The following is a 16,992-nucleotide window of genomic DNA, read 5'->3' on the forward strand; positions in this document are numbered from 1 at the left end:
TGCTCTTGCTGCTGAGTTTACTGTGTGCTCATGCTGCTGAGTTTACTGTGTGCTCATGCTGCTGAGTTCACTGTGTGCTCGTGCTGTTGAGTTTACTGTATGCTCTTGCTGCTGAGTTCACTGTGTGCTCTTGCTGCTGAGTTTACTGTGTGCTCATGCTGCTGAGTTTACTGTGTGCTCTTGCTGCTGAGTTTACTGTGTGCTCATGCTGCTGAGTTTACTGTGTGCTCATGCTGCTGAGTTTACTGTGTGCTCATGCTGCTGAGTTTACTGTGTGCTCATGCTGCTGAGATTACTGTGTGCTCATGCTGCTGAGATTACTGTGTGCTCTTGCTGCGGAGTTTACTGTGTGCTCATGCTGCCGAGTTTACTGTGTGCTCTTGCTGCGGAGTTTACTGTGTGCTCTTGCTGCTGAGTTCACTGTGTGCTCGTGCTGTTGAGTTTACTGTGTGCTCATGCTGCTGAGTTCACTGTGTGCTCGTGCTGTTGAGATTACTGTGTGCTCTTGCTGCTGAGTTTACTGTGTGCTCGTGCTGTTGAGTTTACTGTGTGCTCTTGCTGCTGAGTTTACTGTGTGCTCTTGCTGCGGAGTTTACTGTGTGCTCATGCTGTTGAGTTTACTGTGTGCTCTTGCTGTTGAGTTTACTGTGTGCTCGTGCTGTTGAGTTTACTGTGTGCTCTTGCTGCTGAGTTCACTGTGTGCTCATGCTGCTGAGTTCACTGTACTCTTGCTGCTGAGTTCACTGTGTGCTCATGCTGCTGAGTTTACTGTGTGCTCGTGCTGTTGAGTTTACTGTGGGTTCGTGCTGTTGAGTTTACTGTATGCTCTTGCTGCTGAGTTCACTGTGTGCTCTTGCTGCTGAGTTTACTGTGTGCTCATGCTGCTGAGTTTACTGTGTGCTCTTGCTGCTGAGTTTACTGTGTGCTCATGCTGCTGAGTTTACTGTGTGCTCATGCTGCTGAGTTCACTGTGTGCTCGTGCTGTTGAGTTTACTGTATGCTCTTGCTGCTGAGTTCACTGTGTGCTCTTGCTGCTGAGTTTACTGTGTGCTCATGCTGCTGAGTTTACTGTGTGCTCTTGCTGCTGAGTTTACTGTGTGCTCATGCTGCTGAGTTTACTGTGTGCTCATGCTGCTGAGTTTACTGTGTGCTCATGCTGCTGAGTTTACTGTGTGCTTATGCTGCTGAGATTACTGTGTGCTCATGCTGCTGAGATTACTGTGTGCTCTTGCTGCGGAGTTTACTGTGTGTTCATGCTACTGAGTTCACTGTGTGCTCGTGCTGTTGAGTTCACTGTGTGCTCTTGCTGCTGAGTTTACTGTGTGCTCTTGCTGCTGAGTTTACTGTGTGCTCATGCTGCTGAGTTTACTGTGTGCTCTTGCTGCTGAGTTTACTGTGTGCTCATGCTGCAGAGTTTACTGTGTGCTCTTGCTGCGGAGTTTACTGTGTGCTCATGCTGCGGAGTTTACTGTGTGCTCTTGCTGTTGAGTTTACTGTGTGCTCATGCTGCTGAGTTTACTGTGTGCTCTTGCTGCGGAGTTTACTGTGTGCTCTTGCTGCTGAGTTCACTGTGTGCTCGTGCTGTTGAGTTTACTGTGTGCTCATGCTGCTGAGTTCACTGTGTGCTCGTGCTGTTGAGATTACTGTGTGCTCTTGCTGCTGAGTTTACTGTGTGCTCGTGCTGTTGAGTTTACTGTGTGCTCTTGCTGCTGAGTTTACTGTGTGCTCTTGCTGCGGAGTTTACTGTGTGCTCATGCTGTTGAGTTTACTGTGTGCTCTTGCTGTTGAGTTTACTGTGTGCTCGTGCTGTTGAGTTTACTGTGTGCTCTTGCTGCTGAGTTCACTGTGTGCTCATGCTGCTGAGTTCACTGTGTACTCTTGCTGCTGAGTTCACTGTGTGCTCATGCTGCTGAGTTTACTGTGTGCTCGTGCTGTTGAGTTTACTGTGGGCTCGTGCTGTTGAGTTTACTGTATGCTCTTGCTGCTGAGTTCACTGTGTGCTCTTGCTGCTGAGTTTACTGTGTGCTCATGCTGCTGAGTTTACTGTGTGCTCTTGCTGCTGAGTTTACTGTGTGCTCATGCTGCTGAGTTTACTGTGTGCTCATGCTGCTGAGTTCACTGTGTGCTCGTGCTGTTGAGTTTACTGTATGCTCTTGCTGCTGAGTTCACTGTGTGCTCTTGCTGCTGAGTTTACTGTGTGCTCATGCTGCTGAGTTTACTGTGTGCTCTTGCTGCTGAGTTTACTGTGTGCTCATGCTGCTGAGTTTACTGTGTGCTCGTGCTGCTGAGTTTACTGTATGCTCTTGCTGCTGAGTTCACTGTGTGCTCTTGCTGCTGAGTTTACTGTGTGCTCATGCTGCTGAGATTACTGTGTGCTCATGCTGCTGAGATTACTGTATGCTCATGCTGCTGAGTTTACTGTGTGCTCTTGCTGCTGAGTTTACTGTGGGCTCGTGCTGTTGAGTTTACTGTATGCTCTTGCTGCTGAGTTTACTGTATGCTCTTGCTGCTGAGTTTACTGTGGGCTCGTGCTGTTGAGTTTACTGTGTACTCGTGCTGTTGAGTTTACTGTGTGCTCTTGCTGCTGAGTTTACTGTATGCTCTTGCTGCTGAGTTTACTGTGTACTCTTGCTGCTGAGTTTACTGTGCTCGTGCTGCTGAGTTTACTGTGTGCTCGTGCTGCTGAGTTTACTGTATGATCTTGCTGCTGAGTTTACTGTATGCTCTTGCTGCTGAGTTTACTGTGGGCTCGTGCTGTTGAGTTTACTGTATGCTCTTGCTGAGTTTACTGTATGCTCTTGCTGCTGAGTTTACTGTGGGCTCGTGCTGTTGAGTTTACAATGTGCTCATGCTGCTGAGTTTACTGTGTGCTCATGCTGCTGAGTTTACTGTGTACTCGTGCTGCTGAGTTTACTGTATGCTCTTGCTGCTGAGTTTACTGTGTACTCGTGCTGCTGAGTTTACTGTGTACTCGTGCTGCTGAGTTTACTGTATGCTCGTGCTGCTGAGTTTACCGTGTGCTAGTGCTCCCAGGCTTACTGTGTACTCATGCTGCTGAATTTACTGTTTACTCACATTGTTGAGTTTTCTTTGTACTCATGTTGTTGAGTTTACTGTGCTCTTCTGCTGCTGAGTTTACTGTGTACTCATGCTGCTAAGTTTACTGTATGCTCATGCTGAGTTTTCTGTTTACTCATGCTGCTGAGTTTACTGTGTACTCATGCTGAGTTTTCTGTTTACTCATGCTGCTGAGTTTATTGTGTACTCATGCTGCTGAGTTTACTGTGTACTCATGCTGCTGAGTTTACTGTGTACTCATGTTGCTGAGTTTACTGTGTACTCATGCTGCTGAGTTTACTGTGTGCTCATAGTAATGGGTTTACTGTATACTCATGCTTCTGAGTTTACTGTGTACTCACGATGCTAAGTTTACTGTGTACTCATGTTATTTAGTTTCCAGTGTGCTTACGCTACTGAGTGTACTCTACTCATGTTGCTTAGTTTACTGTGTACTCATGCTGCTGAGTTCATTCTGTGCTCACGCTGCTGAGTTTACTGTGTACTCATGCTGCTGAGTTTACTGTGTACTCACACTGAGTTTACTATACCCTCCTAACGGCTCTCAGTCAGTCAGAGTGTCCCTCAGTCTGTGTCCGGAGATGCCCCTCAACCAGTATCCAAATACACCCTCCCCCATGCCTCCTAACTCAACCCTCCTGGACTTACTGGGCGCAAATCCTTAACTGTAATCTCTGTTTAACTCGACAGTAAAATGTGTACTTGGTTGTAAAAACTATTTTTCGCGGCGGGGATAGTATTCCAGGGACGTGCCCGAAACGCTACACGTACTAGTGGCTGTACAAAAATGTAATAACTCTTGTACATATCTAAAAAAAAGAAATAAACTGAGAAGTGATGCTGTTGGGTTTACTGAGTACTCACTTTGTTAAATTTTCTATGTACTTGCGATTTTGAATTTACCGTTTACTCACGTTGTTATTTTCTGTGCACTGACACTGCTGGGTTTAGTGAGTGCTCACATTATTGAGTTTACTGTATACTCATAATGTAAAGTTTACTGTGTACTCACATTGCTGAGTTTACTGTGTTCTCACATTGTTGAGTTTACTGGGTACTTACGCTATTGGGCTAATTTTTTACGTTAATATTAATGACAGAGACGTCAGAAATATTCAATCAGTTCCCAGAGAAGGAGTCCCACCTGAGCTGCCGTAGGGTGCAGACGTGTCGTCTGACCGCTCCGGCAGTTTGGAGAGGTTGCAGTTTTCGCCAGCAGGGGGTGGGTGTGTCTACCCTCCCTGCTGTCCCTGCCTGGTGTTGACGTGGCGCTTTTACGATGAGCGGCCATCTTCCCGCAAGTGAGAGGGTAAACTCCGTGGGGTTGGAGTTTACCTGCCGTGCAGGGTATCCTCTCATTGAGCAGGTCATGTGTGACGTGCTACATGTCCCGGTCGAGGAGGTCTACGGGGTTGAGCTGGTGACTACTCGCCGGGTGATCATCAAGTTTGTGGGTGAGGAGACGTACCGTGGATTTCTCCGGCGGTACGAGGGCCATACCTTGAAGTTGTTGGATGGCACTGGTTCTGTGGCCATATCTGATCGGAGTGGTGCCGTGACGTATGTGAGCGTCCATGGGGCCCCCATGGAATTCCCTGAGTCCCTTCTCCGGCGTTTCTTCCAGAGATTTGGCTCCGTCGTCAGTGTGAGGATGCACAAGCTGTCTTCTGGAAAATATGCGGGGTTGAAGACGAACATTCGTACCCTCGGGATGCGCCTGAGGTCGGACATTCCATCCTCTGTCCGACTTTTAGGGTACTACGTGCGGGTGTATTATGCCCGGCAACCCCGTACTTGTTTCCGGTGTGGCATGTTGGGGCATCAGGCTGCCGGATGCACTGCGGATCCGGTTGCTCCAGTCAACTTGTTCCGGGAAGAAGATTTCCCACCGCTCCCTCTGGAGGAGGTCTCCGGGGATAAAGAGGTGAGCGTTCAGTTAGCGGATGCGGCTCCCCCTACGTCGCCGGACGTTCCTCCGGTTGTTACAGACTCTCCTCCGGGTCTTGCAGTGCCATCGGATGGTCTCCGCTGCTCCTGACGGCCTTCCTAGTGATCATTGTGACACGCCGCCGTCTTCTCCCACGTCTTCGGCTGCTGCGCCTGGCCCTGTGTTCTCGCCTCGGGTCCCGGATGTGCTGGGTGCTGGGGTGGCTGCGGAGCCTCCTGCTGTGTGTGGGCCAGTTCCCCCTGTGGTGGAGGCTGCTGCCGTTCTGCGTCGGGCGTCGGTTCGTCCAGCTGATGGGACCCGTGTTTTTGGGTTCGCTTCCGGCTATGACGATCTTCGGCCGGAGCCCAAGCGTTCCAGGCGTTCGTCGTCTGCCTGGGCCGATGTTGGGGAATTCGGTGACTGTGGGTCCTTGGGTAATGACGGTGTGGAACCGGATGTGTCGCTGTCTCCACGGTTGGTGGTGGCAGAGGTTCATGTGCCTGCTGATGCTGGTGCCCAGGTCTCGGGGGTGCCTTCCGTTCCTTCTCCGCCTTGGGACTCTCCGCAGTGGGAGGTGGTGGCTCCCGCTCCCAGGGATGGTGTGGTTGCTGGTGCTGGGCGTGGCCTGGTTGTGACATTACGGAAGGATGTGCACCCCCCTGGTTCCCTGCAGTCGTCTGGTGGTGCGCCCGTGGCCGCTGGTGCCCCGGTGGTGGTGTCCTATGTCCGGCCCCCTCTTGTGAGGGTGTGTGTTGGGGACCTGGGGGACGTGTTGCCGGCGTCGGTGATGCCGCCGAGTCACTGGTCGGCGATTGCTGAGTTACTGCTGAATGACGAGCCGGGGGAATTTCATGGTGGGGGTGTTCCCTTGATGTGGGGGATTGTGGCAGTTACTCGCATCAGGAGTGATACCATTTGGGTCCCCTGCTTGCGAGTGTTTGTAGCTAGGGTTTCGGATGACATGGCGTCCCCGGTGGGTGTACGAGACCCTTGGGGGTGGTTACGTTGGGAGGCGTTCAATGTGCGTTTCCCCCGGGTCTTGTTCCCGGGCAAGTATTTCCGCAGATTGGCCGGTGTTTTGCAGAGTGTGTATTCTCTTCATGTATTACCTTGTAATTACCATGTTGTATTGTGTTTTTTTTTTTAATTTTCCCTTTGTTTATATTTATGATTTGTTTGTGTGTGCATTGTCTTGTGTTATGTTTCATTTTCTAAATTTTGATGTGTTTTGTTGTCGGTCCTTCTGGCCGGTGTTTGTTTGTTTTGTTTTATATTGTTCCTAAGTTTTGTTTATTTGCTTACATTATTTGCTTGTTTGTTATTGTTTTTGTTCTTTACTTTGTCTTGATGTATGCTGTGTTTCTCATGCGTTCCTCCATTTTTGCTAATTATTGTCCTGTGCTGTCGGTCCTTCTGGCCGGTAGCTTCTGTATTTTGTTTTTGTTTTCTCTGATATTTTATTGTATTTATTGTCTTTATCTTGCATGTAAAAAAAAAATAATAAAAAAAAAAGTTCCCAGAGATGCCCTTTAACAAGTGCCCAGTGATGCCCCTCAGTGCCCAGTGATGCCCCTCAGTGCCCAGTGATGCCCCTCAGTGCCCAGTGATGCCCCTCAGTGCCCAGTGATGTCCCTCAGTGCCCAGTGATGTCCCTCAGTGCCCAGTGATGTCCCTCAGTCAGTGTCCAGAGATGTCCCTCAGTCAGTGTCCAGAGATGCCCCTCAACCAGTACCCAAATGCACCCATGCTCATGCACTCAGGTCCGGGTCTAGACTCACGGAATTCAATATTTATAAAGTAATGTAAAGTTCCAGTAGCACAGGCACTCAATATAGTGTGGAGGAAGAGCTTGAACATGGAAGGAGATACCGAATGCGCTTAAATCAGCAGACATAGCTCCTCAACACAAGGGAGGGAGCAAAGCATTGGCTAAGAATTACAAACTAGTTGCACTAACGTCCCACATAATAAAAGTATTTGAGAGAGTGATCAGGAGTCAGGACACCAGTTTCATGAAAACCAATGACCTCCGCAACCCAGGCCAACATTGATTTAGAGCGGGAAGATAGTTTCTCTTGCAACTGCTTGACCACTACTACAAAATCACTGAAGCATTAGAAGAAAAACAGATTGCAAATACACGGACTTCGCAAAGGCATGTGCTAAATGTGACCATGGAGTAATAGCACACAAAATGAGGTCAATGGGAATAATGTAAAATATGACGGTGGATATCATTTTCTATCGAACAGAACACAGAGTAACAGTCAACGAAATAAAATCGAGTTCAAGCGCAGTTAAAAGCTTTCTACCTCAAGGTACAATTCATGCAACACTGCTTTTCCTTATTCTCATATCAGATATACACAAAAATACAAGTCACAGCTTTGTATGTATCTTTTTCAGAAGACAAAAATCAGCATGAAAATTACTTTTGTTGAAGGCATTGATAAACTACAAGCAGATATTATTAGAGTTTTCGTCTGGGCAGCAGAAAATAACATGTTTAACAGTGATAAATTCCAGGTACTCAAGTACTGTAAAAACGAGGACATTAAACATAAAGCAGGGTTCAAAACACAATCAAATTGACCATAGTAGGAAACCAACATGTAAAGGATCTGCGAATAATGATGTCTGACAACCTAACGCTTAGGGATTATAACCAAGCAAATATTGCGTCAGCCAGAAAAATTATTAGATGGATTACAAGAAGACCAGGAGAGATTGGTGAAATAGAGGGAATACAGAGAACATGTACGGCATACATAGATACGATAAAGCACCTAAATTATTGGGATCGTCTCAAAGCTACCTAAATGTACTCTCTAGAAAGAAGACGAGAGAGATATAAAATAAGATACATACTGAAAACACTGGAGGGCCAGGTCCCAAATCTACAAAGTAAAATAACAACATACTGGAGTGAACGATATAGAGGAAAATGCAGAATAGAACGAGGGAAGAGCAGGGGTGCCATAGGCACAATCAGAGAACACTGTATAAACATCAGAGGCCCACGGTTGTTCAACATACTACCAGCGAGCATAAGAAATATTGCCGGAACAAACGTGGGCGTCTTCAAGAGAAAACCGGATAGTTTTCTGCAGGAAATGCCAGACCAACCTGCTGTGGTGGATATGTGGGCCTGTGGGTCGCTCCACGCTCCAAGCAATAGCCTGTTGGACCAAGCTCTCACAAATCAAGCCTGGCCCCGGGCCGGGCTTGGGGAGTAGAAGAACTAGAAGCCTTATCCAGGTACCCCTCAGCCAGTGCTCAGAGATACCTCTCACCATTGTCCAGAGATGCCCTTCAACCCCTCAACCAGTGCCCAAAGAATCTCCTCAACCCGTGCCCAGAGAGGTCCTTCAACCAGTGCCCAGAGATACCTCTCAGACAGTGCCCAGAAATGCCCCTCAATCAGTGCTCAGAAATACACCTCAGCCAGTGCCCAGAGATGCCCTTCAGTCAGAGCCCAGAGATGCCCTTCAGTCAGTGCTCAGAAATACCTCTAAGCAAGGGCCCAGAGATATCCCTCAGCCAGTGCCCAGAGATGTCATTCAATCAGTGCCCAGAGATGCCCTTCAGTCAGTGCTCAGAAATACCTCTAAGCAAGGGCCCAGAGATATCCCTCAGCCAGTGCCCAGAGATGTCATTCAATCAGTGCCCAGAGATGCCCTTCAGTCAGTGCTCAGAAATACCTCTAAGCAAGGGCCCAGAGATATCCCTCAGCCAGTGCCCAGAGATGTCATTCAATCAGTGCCCAGAGATGTCATTCAATCAGTGCCCAGAGATGTCATTCAATCAGTGTCCAGAGATGGCCCCTCAATCAGTGCCCAGAGATATACCTCATCCAGTGCCCAGATATAAGATACTCAGTCAATGACTGAGTGACAGTCAGTGCCCAGAGATACCCCTCAGCCAGTGCCCAGAGATGCCCCTCGTACAGTGCCCAGAGATGCCCCTCGTACAGTGCTTGGATACCCTCAGTCAGTGTCCATATATACCCCTTAGCCAGTGTCCAGAGATACCCCTCAGCACCTATCTGAGGAGGCACCTATTAGAACAGCCCAAGCTGTTCTAGTAGGTGTCTGAAACCTAGATTGCATCCCACCGTCAAATAATGGTGTTTCCCTATGTTTTATGAAAATTAAGGAAGGCTTGGTTCACGATTATCTAATTATATAACAAATTGGTCACCACTATATGAAGTTATATTATTTTTGCCTCAGCTGTGGGAAGCACTCTGCATAACAAATCTAGATTCTCGCTACACTTGACCAATGTTGCCAAAGCGTAATGTGATACCAGCTATGATAAATAATGATGGGGTATAAGGTAGTGGGAGAGGCAGCAGAGAGCGGGTGTAGTAGTGAATGATGTTCTCCTCAAGTATATTTTTATTACCCTTGTACTGTGGCTTAAATTCTAAATCTCAACTTGCCAGTGCTAATCACTTCATCTCTAGAGAGCATGTTTAGTGTCTAGCCGATACCTATGTTATCATGTTTACAACAGTTTTCACTGCTTATATGATTACTTTCAAATGTGAAATAATTTAGAAAGATTCATTAGACATTAAAATAAAAAACATTATAGCCATTTAAAAAAGATCCAACTCGCCCATGGGTATAAGAAAATAAATTGAGAAGCAGCCAGTAATTCTTATCATCCAGTGGGATGTTGGTACATTACTTGCAGGCCAAACATGATTGGGAAAGGCAGTTTAGCATTCTAAGAGCAACAAGTAACTTGAGTTCTCTCGCAGGTCTGGTGCTGAAGGACATCATCGAGAAGTATTTCGTCTCGCCGACGCTGCTTCGTGTGGTGCGAGTAGCCAAGGTGGGACGAGTCTTGCGTCTAGTCAAAGGCGCCAAAGGCATCAGAACACTACTCTTCGCTCTGGCCATGTCCCTCCCTGCTCTCTTCAATATCTGCCTCTTGCTTTTCCTCGTTATGTTCATCTTTGCTATCTTCGGCATGTCTTTCTTCATGAACGTCAAGCACACTGGAGGTCTGGACTCTGTGTACAACTTTGAGACCTTCTTCCAGTCCTTCATCTTGCTGTTCCAAATGATGACGTCAGCGGGATGGGATGGTGTGCTATCCGGCATTGTTAACGAAAAAGAGTGCAAAACACCCAATCCCGAGATTGGTGACCCCGGCAACTGCGGCAATCAGGCTATCGGCATCGCTTACTTGTTGGGTTATCTAGTCATCAGCTTCCTCATCGTCATTAACATGTACATCGCTGTCATCCTCGAAAACTACTCCCAGGCGACGGAAGACGTCGAAGAGGGTCTAACTGATGATGACTACGATATGTATTATGAAATCTGGCAACAGTTCGACCCTAAAGGCACGCAGTTTATTGAATTCCATATGCTGTCGGACTTTCTAGATATCCTAGAGGCGCCTCTTCAGATTCACAAGCCAAATAAGTACAAAATTGTGTCAATGGACATACCGATATGCAAAGGAGACCTTGTGTTCTGCGTGGACGTCTTGGACGCGCTTACCAAGGACTTCTTTGCACGCAAAGGCAACCCAGTGGAGGACTCAGCAGACATCGGAGAAGTGGCTCCTGCTCCGGATCGCCCGGGGTACGAGCCAGTGTCGTCCACGCTCTGGCGCCAGAGAGAGGAGTACTGCGCGCGGCTAATCCAGCAAGCATGGCGCAAACACCGTCAACACAAAGATCAGTCCTCGCTCTCCGGTGCCGAGTCACAGGAAGAACTGAAGCAAGCAGATACCGCCGTCTTGGTGGAAAGTGATGGTTACGTCACAAAAAACGGCCATAAGGTGGTGATTCACTCGCGATCACCATCAGTGACGTCACGGTCCACTGACGTGTGACTAATGAAAGGCGAGTAAATGAAGTTGTTGCTGCTTTTTTAACTACACACGGGCCGGTTGTTAATTAACACATGGCTCTGTTAACTCCCGCATGGCTCTGGTATCAAGTACCACATGAGCCGGCCGTTAACAAGCAATTAGCGCCGTCGGTGTAGGGCTGCTGTAGCCGACACCGGCGTCGGCTGGGTGACTCATGCTCGGGAACACCGCACTCTTAATGCCTTGTTGTTTAAGTTTACAGTCCAACTGTCCTCAGCTTCCCGACCCACGAGTGCCGCGCCCTCTGTGCAGATATTATTGGCCTAAGTGATTCACCATATGTTTATTTTTGTATTTCATTTTCTAAATGGTTACTGGGCCATTGCTTACCCGTCTTGGTACTGACGCTCGGCTCAAGTGAGGCTGGGTGCGCCTCGTCCTCATGACGTTCACTTGTTAGTTGGCGTGGAGGTGACGTGGAGCCTGATGACACTGCCGCCCCCACCCGGCCATGGCCGCCAACCCGCCCATGGCCGCCCACACACGCCCACGCTCACAGTATTGTTGACACCCGGTGTATGAAGCACCGACAACACCTCTTCCCTTCCCCGAGGACGGTCAGGGCAAGCCTGCCAGACAAGCAACATAAAGACAATGGCTGCCACAGCAGTACCACTGTGGCACCGATCGCAGCAGAAGAAGGCCAGGCACAGGCAGCGACCATGGCAGCCCAGGTGGGCGGAGCGCAGTGTCGCAGGTGATATGGAGAGGAACCCTTGTTATGCGCATATCCCACCAACAATACGAGTTCTCAACAAGTATTAAAGGAAACTTCTAACTGCATAATTATTACCCCTCACATAAACTGTGTGTGATACACAAATGCCTTTACCCGAGTGCAAGCCGTGCATAATGCAAGTAGCGAGGTGCACAATAAGGTAGAACTTGTATTGTTAGCTGTCGTGTTTGCGGACAGCGCGCCACCCGGCCCCTGCGCTGCTCCATATTGTCACCGCAGGCAACCCTTCCCAACGCTACACTAATGCATCTGTCTCCCTACCTTCATCCCTGCTGCTCCTCCCTTACCCTTCCTTCCCTATCCCCTTACCGGCTGCAAGTCCTTCCATTCCCTGCTCTTGTCCAACTCGTCACCTCCCAGTTTGAGTTCATAACATCTTATAACTAACCATATCCTCTTATTTCCCTTTGTCTCCTTGCGTAATGTCTTTCCTATTCTTTCATTTTATACTCTCTTCCCAGTGGTAAGACTTTTCCTTAGTTCCCAGAGCTTGTCACTTGCCTCAGGCTGGGCCGGGGGCGCGCGTATCGCCCTGTTATTGCCACACAATTCTCCACTAACTCTTACCTATAGAATGTATTCTGCCGTTACATTGTTTTTAAAGCTTTAATACTCTCACTGATACGTGCAACTACTACGAGCTAGGGAGAAGTCAAGCCGGAGTCAAGTGTGTGCCTCTAACTTAAGTGTGGAGCTACTACCCCTGTCACCTGCTGCTCTGTCCACCCTAGGCATACATAGGCTGGTTCAGTGTGCTTTACAGTGGATGTCAGTTCCACAATAAACGTTAGCTGCCCATACTTTTGTTTCTTGCCATAGTTCCCCCCAGGGCATCACAAAGATCTCGGTGCCCCCATCCGGGGTGCGCTCTTCTGTGGCGTCCACTCTTTCCCTCGGTGCCATCCACCCGTCGAAGTTAACTTCCCCGTCTATTCAACATTTCCACCTCTTTTTCTGCTCTTCCTGCCTCTGATCTACATTGTCAGTCCTCGTCGCCACCTCTTTGTCATCACCTCACTCCTGACGCTACGTCTAGTGTTTAATCTAATTGCTCATTACCTATTGATTCCTGAGACACGTTGGCCCGTCCTTCCCCACAGCAGTGGGACGTCTCTCCTCCACAACCCTGTGTCTCTTGGGATGTGGCCTTACCAATTACCATCCTTCATTTAGCTATGCCTTTCCATAATGATCAATTTCATCTAAGAGCTATGCAGGATAATTACTCATTTCTACGGGATCAGATTTTCGCCCAAACCTAGCATTTAATTCTTACAAAAATAAGAGTTATATTTTCATAATTCTTTTAAACTTTATTTTAGATTTTCGATTCCAAGAGAGAGAGGAGTGTGGTGAGGAAGTGGGTGCTAGGGGCGTCCGTCTCTCTCTTCCCCAACAGAGAGGACCCCCAAAGATGCTCTCCCTCACACACCATCCTCATCCTTACCCCTCCCAAACACATCAGTAAATATAGTTTATATCAGCAGATCATAGCTGTTGTGTTTCGAATCCAAAACTGGCATACGGTTAACTTGTGGCTTCCTTCGGCACCATCTCCGATGGATCAATGCATCTTTCTGTGCGAAAATTTTGATATATCTTGATTCATTTCTCGGAAATTTACACGCCTTATATTGACCAGCCAAACTTTGGACTCCTTCGAGTTGTTCTCTCTCCCATGTGGCATCCACACCCTTGTCCGCCTTCCAGCGCCCAGACTCCCAATGTTCACCAAGACCCAGAAATATTATCCACACCTCACTATTGTCTACACCAGTCAACCATATCCTTCACTGAACTTAGCCTTTATGTACCTTTCCTTCCCTTTCACTCTCTCCCATGCTCCCTTTACCTTCGGCTTTGGCCCAGCCCCCCCTACCCCATCCTCTTTCCTGGCTAATTTTAGCCACTCCTTGTCCCGGCTTACCTTCCTTGCCCCAACACCCAGCGCCCCAGTACACGGGGTGCAGGACACAGCTCAGCTCAACATTGGTCCCGCTGACCGGAGCCCCGCCATGCTCCAGGTCCCAATAATATCGTTGCCGCGTTGCTTGCCCCTTGAGACTGGGTTGTCTGAGTCTTGATGGCCTTAACTATCTAGTGTAATCGGTATGGATCGTTTCTTGCACAATATTCTATGTCAACACGCCATTATTTATGAAATAATTACTTACGAGTACATGAGATAAGTCAATATTATACGATTATTCTGTGCATAATGAATAATAAAAAAATATTTTATATGTATGGCCATAAAATGAAACTAAACTATAAGAAATGCCATTTGCATGAGAAAATGCTGACCTGAACAGGAGGTGAGGATACAGTGAACGGTGGGGTGACGTTCGTGCGGCGGGGGAACTAGCGCCCAGGAGTGCGGGCGGGCCTGGGTCCCATGCGTCCTCTTCCCCCCACTGGTGACGTCACGTGGCCCCGCCCCCGCCCGCCCACCCGGCCCCGCCCACCGCCGCTGCCGACGGCCACCGCCTCCTTCACAAGAGCACAAAGCAGCAGCTGAGCACCAGCCGCTGGTCGACCATGTGGTGGGTGTCAGGCTCCCTGTCGCTCAATGCCTACCTCTCTTGTGTTGGAAATCTTTATTATTCTGTATCTAGATATCTTGCAGAGTTTATTTCATTGGTCCAAAACTCTGTTAACACTTCATAACCATGTAGCATAGGAATATTGTTGAAAATTTTGCTATGGAACTTTTATCTGAGTGATCGGAAAATAAGATGGAATTCTCTCCTCCCATAGTAATACTCCAGGCTTGACTGTGCTGGCACGAGGGGGCACGGTGCCACCGGGGCAGCCAATCAGTGAGCGACTCTATTTCCCTCCAGGGCGACGCGCCGCCCCTTGTTCGTAGCTAGGTGATGGTAGGTCAGAGGAGGCCCACCGCCCGGGCTGCACATCTCACTTGTGTCCACTGCTACACCGCTCCGCTCCCACCGGCACCCTGCCCTCTCCTCCATACAACAAAGGCTTGTAACTGCAGACACTAACTTTTAAGAGACAGTGCTGTGAAACTCCTTCAGATTTGTACACGTCTTAGTTTTTAAGGTGAATGGTGCACTGGAGGCAAGGCCCGTACTGCACTGCTCCACACGACCTTGCTAGGCGGCCTCCGCTGCAACACTCAGCAACACTCAGTTTGTCCTTCTCTTGGTTTGGATCATCCTCATGTGATACCAATTCTGTAATATTCAAATTGTTATATTCTTGATAAGCAAATTTGTTTTGTATTCTGATGGCTGCGATGAGATGTGTTGGTTTAATGCTATTCCTTTTTGTAAGTTTGAATACCCACGGAAAGCAAGGGAACGGGCACCAGAGACGAGGGCTCAGACCTCAACCACATCATTCTTCCCCGGGTGTCCTTGGGGTTCCTCCCTCATCCCTGATCTTCACCTCAATCAGACCTCAGCGCGTGTTGCCCTATAGTCCTTCCATGTTTTCAGTCCTTATACCCTCGAAAGTAGAATTCTCGAGAAATCTTCACTCCTCGTCTCCCTTACTTTCCGTAACTACCAACAGACAACGACCAGGCGATATGTTGCAGCTTAATCTTGTGGTTTGCGGAGATGATTGACGTAACAACCCCCTTCCCCTCTAATCAAACAACAGAGCCCCAACTCCTCCTCCTCCTCCTCCTCCCCCCTCCCTCAAGCCACCACAATCATCATCAGTTGATAGCTGCCACAGGGATAGGTATCCCGGCTTCCCTAGTGTTTCGCTCCTAGAGGTACGTGGAAAACTAATTTGCTGTGTGGGTCAAATATGTGGGAGAGTGAGAGCTTGTGGGTAACGTATGTAGGAGAGTAATGTATTATAAATCAAGTGTGTAAGTTAGCAGGGTGAAGTAATTTGTGTGTGTGTGGGAGAGAAGATTGATGAGTCACGTGCGTGGGAGAGTAGATTGACGAGTCACGTGCGTGGGAGAGTAGATTGATGAGTCATGTGCATGGGAGAGTAGATTGATGAGTCACGTGGGTGGAAAAGTAGATTGATGAGTCACGTGCGTGGGAGAGTAGATTGATGAGTCACGTGCGTGTGAGTAGATTGATGAGTCATGTGCATGGGAGAGTAGATTGATGAGTCACGTGCATGGAAAAGTAGATTGATGAGTCACGTGCGTGGGAGTAGATTGATGAGTCATGTGCATGGGAGAGTAGATTGATGAGTCACGTGCGTGGAAAAGTAGATTGATGAGTCACGTGCGTGGGAGTAGATTAATGGGTCATGTGTATGGGAGAGTATATTGATGAGTCATATGCCTGGGAGAGTAGATTGATGAGTCACGTGCGTGGGAGAGTAGATTAATAAGTCACGTACGTGGGAGTAAATTGATGAGTGACGTGCATGGGAGAGTAGATTGGTGAGACATGCGTGTTGGCGAGTAGATGGATCAGGCATGTGTGTGGGAGAGTAGATTGATGAGTCATGTGAATGGGAGTAGATTGACGGGTCATGTGCGTTGGAGAGTAGGTTGATGAATCACGTGTGTGGATTAAATTGATGAGTCATGTACATGGGAGTAGATTGATGAGTCATGTGCGTGGGAGAGAATATTGATGAGTCATGTGCGTGAGAGTAGATTGATGAGTCATGTGCGTGGGAGTAGATTGATGAGTCATGTGCGTGGGAGAGTAGATTGATGAGTCACGTGCGTGGGAGTAGATTGATAAGTCATGTGCGTGGGAAAGCAGATTGATGAGTCATGTGCGGGGAGAGTAGATTGATGAATCATGTACATGGGAGTAGATTGATGAGTCATATGCGCGGGAGAGTAGTCTGTGCACGGTATGATTGAAGCTGCACGTAGAAATGAATGAAGGTGTCTCCTGGAGAGTGTAGGTTGGAGTGTCTCCTGGTGAGTGTAGGTGGGAGTGTCTCCTGGTGAGTGTAGGTTGGAGTGTCTCCTGGTGAGTGTAGGTGGGAGTGTCCCCTGGTGAGTGTAGGTTGGAGTGTCTCCTGGTGAGTGTAGGTGGGAGTGTCCCCTGGTGAGTGTAGGTGGGAGTGTCTCCTGGTGAGTGTAGGTTGGAGTGTCCCCTGGTGAGTGTAGATGTGAGTGTCTCCGTGACTCCTGGTGAGTGCAGGTGGGAGTGTAGGTGCACCTACACTCTGGGGAGTGTAGGTGCAGAAGTAGCAATAAGATCTCTAGGGGTACACGTGGATAATGGTATTAGAAGGCATGGAATAGGGATCTCTAGGGGTACACGTGACAATGGTATCCATGGAATAGGGATCTCTAGGGGTACACGTGACAATAATGTCCATGAACAGAGATCTCTTGGGGTATACGTGACAATGGTATCAATGGAACGGATACCTTCTCGGCAGGAAAAGTTGT

At 48.4% G+C, this 16,992-nt stretch overlaps 1 protein-coding gene across 1 annotated transcript in view; it reads left to right on the forward strand.

Annotated features, from left to right (window-relative positions):
* The window catches only part of LOC123767550 (sodium voltage-gated channel paralytic), a 328,629-nt gene extending 311,874 nt beyond the window's left edge, over positions 1-16,755 (forward strand). Inside the window, exon 34 of the mRNA XM_069310354.1 lies at positions 9,774-16,755. Within this exon, the coding sequence (XP_069166455.1) occupies positions 9,774-10,861 (1,088 nt within the window). The 3' untranslated portion in view covers positions 10,862-16,755. The remainder of the gene's footprint in view (positions 1-9,773) is intronic.
* The last annotated feature ends 237 nt before the right edge of the window (positions 16,756-16,992 follow it).

Source organism: Procambarus clarkii, chromosome 67 (assembly GCF_040958095.1).
Source record: "Procambarus clarkii isolate CNS0578487 chromosome 67, FALCON_Pclarkii_2.0, whole genome shotgun sequence".
Classification (NCBI taxonomy): Eukaryota; Metazoa; Arthropoda; class Malacostraca; order Decapoda; family Cambaridae; genus Procambarus; species Procambarus clarkii.